The 8,734-nt window shown below is 55.4% G+C and overlaps 1 protein-coding gene across 1 annotated transcript; it reads left to right on the top strand.

Annotated features, from left to right (window-relative positions):
- Positions 1-5,561: 5,561 nt before the first annotated feature.
- Positions 5,562-8,633, top strand: NCS54_00806100 (Hypothetical protein; the record flags this gene model as incomplete). Its single annotated transcript, XM_053153461.1, has 1 exon — positions 5,562-8,633. The coding sequence occupies one exon, from the start codon at positions 5,562-5,564 to the stop codon at positions 8,631-8,633; it is 3,072 nt and encodes a 1,023-aa protein (XP_053009436.1).
- Between the last annotated feature and the right edge of the window lie 101 nt (positions 8,634-8,734).

Below are 8,734 nucleotides of genomic sequence, written 5' to 3'. Positions count from 1 at the left end.
ACATGGATCCTCCCACCGGCATGCACACCTCAGAGTCGCCCAACCAATCCTGACTCTCGATCGATTCTGCAGTTTCGATTTCTCTTACTTTTACCCTCCAAAAACTCGCCCTTGTCCGTTGAACGTACACCACAGTTGTCTCTTTCTTCTCTATGGCACGGCACGTCTGAGATCGTACGGACTGGGGCTTGGCGTTGCGTCGTACTCGGGGGCACTCTGCTGACACCGGGAATTAACTCTCTTGGCCTTGTCCGTCCTCCTGATGGAGGAGGCAATCCCAGAAACTTGGACGCCGAAAAACCCAGAGGAGTGGTTCACCTGGCCGAATTGAGAACTTGTGCCCAGGGTTGGTAGAACAAAGTTTTGTTTCCATCTGCATTGTCCACGACGCGAGGTTGCATTGCTGGTCAGGTCTCGAGTTGATCGGGCAAAGAAACAGTTGACCAGACAGAGACAATCTCTTAGTTACAGCTCGCCACAGAGTGCCACCAACATCTCTCGATAGTACGAGAGTACTTCTTCTCAGCTCAGCCATCCATCCCATCACCAGGTTGAATCAAGAGGCAATACTCCCGCTCGCCGCGTCGAGTCTTGGCCAGAGCCTGGCCTGACTGGACCAGTTTAGCTTGCTAAAAGAAATCAGCGAGTGGAGGCCGAGTGTATCCATTCTATCGAGCCGAGTCGTTGCTTGGAGGTTTCCATGCCCATGCCCATGCCATGTATCTCTCATGGGAGCCATGCCATGATGCCCCATCCCCACCCCCGTGGAGAGATGCTGCCACGCCCACGGAGAAGGGGGGTGGATCTTCATGGATATGGATCCATGGCCAGGATGTCTCCTCTTTCCCCTCTCCCCACTCTCATGTACCTCGTACATGCCAGGATGGCTTCCCCGAGACAGTCTGCGTGTTTGCTCTGGCTATTGGCCACTCAGCGACTGCTTAATGATGAACCCCGGCATCCTGGAGAGTTCTTTGAACCCTCCCCATGCGTGTGGATGCTGCTGATCGCTGCACAGCACACTTCATAATCTCGGTGCCTGCTGGGCACCTGTCGCATCACGAAAAAGGGCTGGAAACCGCGCTATGGATGCGAGCTGAGTGCTGTTGGTTGAATGACGACACTGGTGCTCGCCCGGCGGCAGAGCGGCTGGAGGCCGCTGGAGGGACTCAGAGGGGCAGGGCAACCTCCACTGAAAAAGCAGTGTGGAGCTGCCCGAGCGTCCCTTAAGTTGAGAAATCCCTGCCTTCAGGACTCCCCCAAATCTGACCCCGTCTCCTCCACTCAAGATGTCGTCGATACGAGCGGTCTTTTCCCTGGAACACAACAGCCTATGTTCCGCGCTAAGCAGCAAGTCAGGCTAGCCCACATATAGGACCAATCAAGGAGTTGCAGCGAAGGATCTGCACAACTGTAAACGCTCTAGCGCAAGAGGCGTTTGCCCGAGGTTCACCTCAAATCTCAGTACTTTCCCAACACGAGCAAATGAGAGGCTTGTTCAAAGAGAGAGGGGGTGATTCATTTTTCTTTAACTAGGCGGTCCTGCGCAAATTGGCAAAAATGGACTCTGAGCCATGTCCAGGCGAATCCAGCCGTGGGAGGACATTTTTCGGACATTATTTGTGCGGCATCGTTCCAACAACATTCTGACGTCATAATCGAAGCGACACTTGCACCTGCCCAATTTGGGGTTCCGTTGAGCGGAAGTTTTCCTGGTGGGAATACTGGACTGACTGCAAATGTATCGAGACATTCAAACTGACGGTAAGATGCAAGGCTCCCTGACTTGCAGAAGGTACTTCACTGACAAGTACTGGTGAGCTGGATGGACCCTGGGCCCTGCGTTGTGTTGGAAGAGAGATGGGTCGCGTGCGCATCCAACTGACCCAGGTCCACAGCCCAAGGCGTTCCAACCGTCTGGTATTTTTGGAGATTCAATGGATCGATGGATCAGACCCTTTCAAACTGAGTGAATCGCGCTTTCCCCAGATCCATATCGATTCGATACTATACGCAGTAGAGGAGTTGCAGCGCTGATCATCTTGAAGGAAGGTGCCAATGCCCGTCCTTCTTTCCATCTTCTATCCTGCTTCTATACTTGTGTTTCTCCGACTCCAAGCTTTTGAGAACCCAGACCCAAGCATTCTCCCTTCCCGCCAATTTTGCCGCCCTCACACCAACTCCCACCCAGCCAAGCCGCGAGAAATCCTACACTGCCTTGGCGACCCTAGCCGACGTCATGAATCAACTTCATCACTCTCCCTACCGGTCTCTTCGCCTCTCGACCGGTCACGTGGAGGGCTTACGCCGAGACGGGGAGCGGGATGAGCGACGGCAGCCAAGACTGTAGTTGCTGTATGCGCACAATCTGGGGATGAGCCAGACCGTCAGCCCATCCTCCCGCTTCTTAGGTTTAGCAAAGAGGACTTGGGTCCCGTGAGCTATCACAATGCGCCGTGTTGGGCTGACAGGAGAAGTTGATGCCTCATCTCCGGGATGAGCGAGAGAGCCAGCAAGACTTGTCTTCAACAAAGATCACGACTAGGACCCGAACACAACCATGAAACTGCAATTCTTGCACAATCCTCAACTTGGCGCCCAGATATTCAATACCCCCTTCTCCATCAGCTCGAGTTGTCAACTTCGTCCCGTTACTCAATATCCAAGGACTGCCCTCGTCCTAACTGCAAGTTGTCCGGGGCACTCCCACGGTTGCAACACCATGTTACATATGCGATGACCACACCCTCCCATGAACACTATTGGGGGAAGCTTGCGACCTAGGGACAGACCTGACAGCTTGCCTAAACAGTGGCCCTTGCCGCGTGGGGAGGCAGTCACCATGTCCAACAGAGCTGAGTGTTGACAGAGATGACCTGGGAACCTTGGGACGGCCCAGGCACTGATTCGGCAAACCGAGAGTAAAGGTGAGGTCGGCCTGGCGAGCAGCGCCTGGCGCGCCTGACGCTTCTCAGCTCTTTGCTGAGCCTGCTTTTTATTGCCCCTTCTCAGGTAGGTACCTACAATGTATTGCTGTCCCTCAACGGGGCCCGCTAATGAACTGTGGCCAGGCCAGGGTTTCGATGTCGTCGGACATGGGATGTCCGAGCCGCTCCCATGTCCAGGTTATGTTCCCTGACCAGGCACCCAATGAACCGTCTTGAAACGTACAGCAGCCGAGAGCCCAGGATCCAAGACGGGGCCCACTTGACGGATTCCTTCATCTGCGAGCAATCAAAACAGTTGGTTCACGGCTGCAGTCGCCCACCTTCGGCACCGTGTCGCCCCAGTCATGAAAAACCCGCGGTGTCTTGGCACCAATCCCCGTCAGTTACGGACTTGGCCACCTGTTGCGTCGCGCCACCAGGTGCCCTGTCAGAATCTCAGTTCAGCCGCCAGCGGAATATTCCTCTTTGGATGTGCCGCGACAATGAGCACGTGAGGTTGAACGACACTGTCGATTTGGAGATACAAGACCGACATCGACGGGGTCTATCCGTAGTGACGGGATGCATAATAGAGGCAACTCGGGCTAGAATGACAGCTGACTCGCCTGAGCTCAGATTGACGAGGCAACTGCAGGCTGACTGCGATGGCCCTCAGTCTCGATCCACAACAGCAATGACCATTCAACGAGCGTCGACAGTACATACAATGGACGTTATTGGGCTGTGATTAAGTTGCGTACAGAGTACAGCGCCCGGCCACAGTGGCGTTGATGGCCATGGCCGCAGGCTCAAGTCCCGAAGCAACAGCTTGTCAACGGATCGTCGTTTGCTGTAGCGGAGCCGTTGCGCCAAGTTTGAGTGAGAAGAGCCTCTCACAAGCTTCGGCCTCGCACCGAAAAGAGTGACTTGATGGTTGTGGCTGCGGTGGCGTTTCTAGTGTTGGTGATCCGGCCACCCATCTCGATGCATGGCATCAATTGCCCCGAAAGCCTTTTCAGGTCTCGACTGACGGTGACGATGCTTGATCGATCGTTGGCGTTTGTCACAAGGCTGTGTCTTCGCAATAACTCTGTCGCCCCATTGGTACGTTTCGGATGGTGATGCCCCTGCCCCGAACGTCTTGACTAGTGGACGCCGGTCTATGTCGAGGATCCGTTTTCGTGTCTCCTTCTGTCGACGCACTTGCGGGTCTTGAGAGAGCCTCGTCTCCTTGTCTCCATCACGGGCTGTCGAGGTCGATTTGGTCTAGGCCGAGACTGAAAAGCGGGACAGGCGTGATGAACGGACATGGAACCTTGTTGGACGGTTGGGCTGAGCAAAGACACGCTTTGCTCTTTGGACGATAGCCGCAATAATTTGTCGCCTGGATATTGGGTCGGCCACGGGAGAGGATCAAGCTAACGTGGTACATGGGACGATTGTTACCGACTGTATCCACAGTCTGGGAAACCTCGCATCAGTTCTTGACGGGTTGACCAATACCCGGCAAGGATTGAGTATGGTTTGGAGAAAATTCTTCGTTTGTCGAACAATGGCGGGTGTTTTGGGCTTGAAAGAGCGGCCGGAAGAGTTGACCCTGGACTCGCTGAGCCGGTAGGAAATGATATCTTGGCTCGACTATGCGACCTTTTCGTCCAAAAGACGATGTCAGTATCAAGGCCTAATGGCTGTACGTAAGATGTTTGGGCAAAGTTACGCAAGCGATGCCGAAAAGCCGGGACAAAGGGATGCTCTTTGAGGAACCCTTGTCTCTGCAGGAATAAGGGTCCTTGAGCCAATGCCTTGGGTTCAAGAGAGCTGCAAGTATCTCTTGGCTGTTTTCAGATCTGGGAGCGACTGGTTACACAAAGAAGAGGCGCTTCAACCACACGCAGCGAGGGATAAACCGTCCCGAGACGGTGATATGGAGATGGCGAGCCGTTATTTTCAACTGGCGACCAGTTGCAGGAGACGGAAGTCCAGGGAGCGGGACGGTGAACGGACCAAGGAGAAAAACTCACGAGCGAGGGAGCGAGCGGATCTCACGATATAGATCCACGGTTCCATAGGGCACGTTTGGCTCGTGAAAGTCATGCAGGCAATTTCGAGTATTACGTACCAGTGAGTGGGATCCTTGGCTGTACTGACTACCTAATAGATGCATCTCACCACACGTCAAAGCAAAGATCCGGTCAGGGAGTCTGAATTTTGGGTCCGGGGAGAAGATCCGCAACAGCGAAAGGAAGACGTTACTTGTTGGTGGATATTCCCCGGTTGTGTGGTCCTCGGTGAGGGCCAGGTGAGGAGAAAGTAGAGGAAGGTTCTGGTGCGGAGACGGAGAAAAAAAAAACTCGGGCTAGATTGGCTGGCAGCCTAACGGCGCACAAGTTGCAGCAACACAACTGACGATATACCAGTGAAACAAAGAGAGATTTGCGCAACAGGCGAATCCTCTGTCTGTTATTGTTTACACTATATCGGATTTTCAGCAGTCTGCAGAAGGAATCACGCCACCAAAGAGAAGGCATACACACGGTGCAAGAGTAGAGTCACGGCGGGGCGAAGACCTAACCCTGTGCCCATATCGCCCAACTCGCACCGAATTTCATCTGGAAAACAGATACAGCTGCTTTCATGGAAAACGCCTCTGCGCTCGGGAGCGCCTTGCGTTCCGGGCACTATGCCTCCATTCTCCTCTCCGGACCATCGGCGGGTGAATCAACTCCGGGCTCGGCCTCTGCATCCTCCGCCCCTGCTCCGGTAGCCGGGGCCTTGATACAAGCCTTTGCCGCCCACTTGGCTGGTGCTGCTGACTCCAGCCCGGCTCCGAATACCGACGTCGCCCAGGTTCTCTCTGTTGGCGTCGCTGCCTTGAATGCCTTCCTCCAGGTCAACGTCACCGGTCCCATTCTCCCCGAGTCGGATGCCCTCAGCGCCCGGCTCACCAAGGCGTGGGCTGATGCTCAGTCGGATAGCTCAAAAGGTACTCGGGATCATCTTCACAAGGCTTGTCTCGGTGACTTGGAAGTTGACGGCGTGTCACCCTACGCTTACATCCCCCACCTGGAACTGTTCGCCCTGGCGAAGTACATCATTACACAATTGCTCAGCCAGGCCAGCAGCGATGTGGTTGAGGTTCCCTCCGATGAGCAACCGCTCAAGTACAGCCTTGCGTGGACCAGACTCCGTGTTAATGTATGGCACTACAAGCTCTTGACGCAGCCCAGTCTTGGACCAGGCTCCAACTTCACCCGCAGCTCTCAGTGGAGCGACGTGCCAACCCTGGCATCCCAGATTCTCGATGGCATCGATGCCGTGCGATCACAGATCATTAGTGAGGAGGTATGGGCCTCGGGTGACGATACCTGGAGCCGTGACGACAAGGTCCAGTTCCTCGTTGAAGCAGCCAACAACTATATCTTGCTTGGCCGAGACGACAAGGCCAGAGAGGTGCTCCAAGAAGCCTCCCAAACTAGCGGCTTTGTATATGCGCTTTCAGGTGCCCTTGGAAAGAGAACCAAGTTTCAGGAGAAGAACATCAGCCAGCTCGTCGTGCTGGCAAAGAGTGGTGCTGAACAGCAGACGGATGCCGGTGACGATGAAGCTAAGCCAGAGGCTCTCCAGCTTAACAACGACACTCTGCTAGAGGAAATCCACTTCAGCAAGGAAGAAAATGGAAATGATAAGAAGGCCACACTCCCTGCTGCCTTGGCGGATCTCGCACCTGATGATCAGCCTCAGCTCTCACCCCTCGACCAGATCATCCTTCTCACCGAGGCTACTCTCAAGGACGCTTTTTCGCCCGTGGACACTTTGACGTCGGCTGAGGTGTTGCCGTACGCGGTGCGCGTCATTTCAGACAAATCGACCAACTGGCAGATCTATACCCAGGCGCTGCTGGTGCGCTCCCGGATAGAGGTTCACCGCAGCCGAACTCTTGAGCGCGGTGTGCTTCAACTACAGGCTGTTTCCGATCAGGTTCTGACTGACACTACTGCCGAAGCTCAGCATAAGGCCGAGGCAAAGGAGGAGGGTACCGAGACGGATGCTCCAGCTATTCAGGTCACAACCCCTGAGCAAGATACAAGATCGCTTCAGAGCAAGCCCACAACCTTCCTTCCAGCTCCCAAGGCCTCAGAGTCTGCACCAGCGCATGTGCGTCTTCAATACATTCATGCCCTCTCCTCTCCCCCGCGATGGCATCTGGAGTCTGAACTCGCCTACGCTTGGGTCGGTGTCGGTTCTTTGGCCTCGGCCCTCGAGATCTTCAAGCGTCTGCGTCTCTGGGCTGAGGTCGCCCTGTGTCTCGCTACGGCTGCAGCAACCGAAGATGAGGACGGCCGTGGCAGTGGCGGCGAGGAAAAGGCCAAGGGCATCCTTCGATGGAGGTTGTTCCATCGCACAGGAGACGCCGAATCTCCCTCAGACCCTGACGATGAGGATATCGGCGACGACGTGACACGCCTTAAGGGCTCAGACTTTGAGGGCCCAGAGCGAGATCCTCCACCACCCAACGCTCCTCGCCTGTTCTGCATCCTCGGTGACACCGAGAACGAACCGGCTCACTACGAACGCGCGTGGGAGATCTCCAAGCACCGTTACGCCCGTGCCCAAAAGTCTCTCGGTGAGCACTACCTCCAGAACAAGGAATGGGAAAAGGCTCGCGACGCATACAAGAAGGCCACGACCGTCAACCGTCTCAGCCCCGAGATGTGGAGTCGTCTTGGAGACATCAACCTACGCCTCGCGCAGTTCGGCGATGCTGCCGAAGCCTTCAACCGGTCCATTGCATCCGCGAGCGATACAGCTGGAGGCGAAGATGCTCGAACTTGGAGTAACCTGGGTAGTGCGCTCTGGAGTCTCTACTGCGAAGTCAGCGCCGAGCCCAAGGATGAGACTGCGAAAGAGGTGGTTACTCAAGCACCTGCCGAGGACGAAGAAGATGATGTCGTCACCGCCGTATCTTCCAAGCCATCAGACCGCGATCCAGCGACTCTCTTGGCCCAGTCTCTTGCTGCCTACAAGAAGGGCGCCTCCATCGCCCACGATAACTGGCGGATCTGGGACAATGTGCTCACCTTGGGTTCGCGCATGCGACCTCCTGCGTTGACCGACATGATTCTTGCTCTCAATCACATCATCCGCATCCGCAAATCCGAGGACGCCATCGATGTTGATGTCGTGAGCGCCCTGCTCCAAGATGCCGTCCTCTCCGTCGAGAAGAAGACCAGCTCGGGCGTCTACGATCCCCCTCGCGGATCTCCCGAGAGATTGGTCATGCGACTTTTCGAGGAAGAGATGGTGCCCTTGATTACACAGCGCTCAGAACTGTGGACGCTTGTGTCTCGGCTCCGCGCCTGGAGGAGAGACCACGCTGGTGCCATCGAGGCGGCGGAGCGAGCATGGCGCGCAGCCGTGGGAACCGCTGGCAGCGGCCTCTTGCCCGGCGCGGCATCTACGACGGCCGACGAGGCGCGGGACTGGACTGTCGATGAGGGAGCTTGGTTGATCGTGGTTACAAGGACCGACGAGCTGGTGTCGATGCTGGAGAATTGGGGCCCTGACGTCGAGACCATCGGCACAAAGTGGAAGGGCAAGGCTAGGAGCGCGATAAGGAGCGTCATGGGTAGGGGTCGGGAGAATTGGGAGGGAAGTGAAGGATGGAAGCTGTTGGAGAGCTTGATGGAGGGTTTGAAGACCTCCTAAGGTTCATGACAAAAAAAATATGAGGGTCAAGCATCAAAAAGGAGAAAAGGGACACGAGATATGTGTGAATGACTAGATGGACGGGCTGACAGGTATAGATA

The sequence above is a fragment of the Fusarium falciforme genome, chromosome 6, assembly GCF_026873545.1.
Source record: "Fusarium falciforme chromosome 6, complete sequence".
Classification (NCBI taxonomy): Eukaryota; Fungi; Ascomycota; class Sordariomycetes; order Hypocreales; family Nectriaceae; genus Fusarium; species Fusarium falciforme.
Note: the sequence above shows the minus strand (reverse complement) of the source record. Positions and strands in the feature narration are given on the sequence as shown.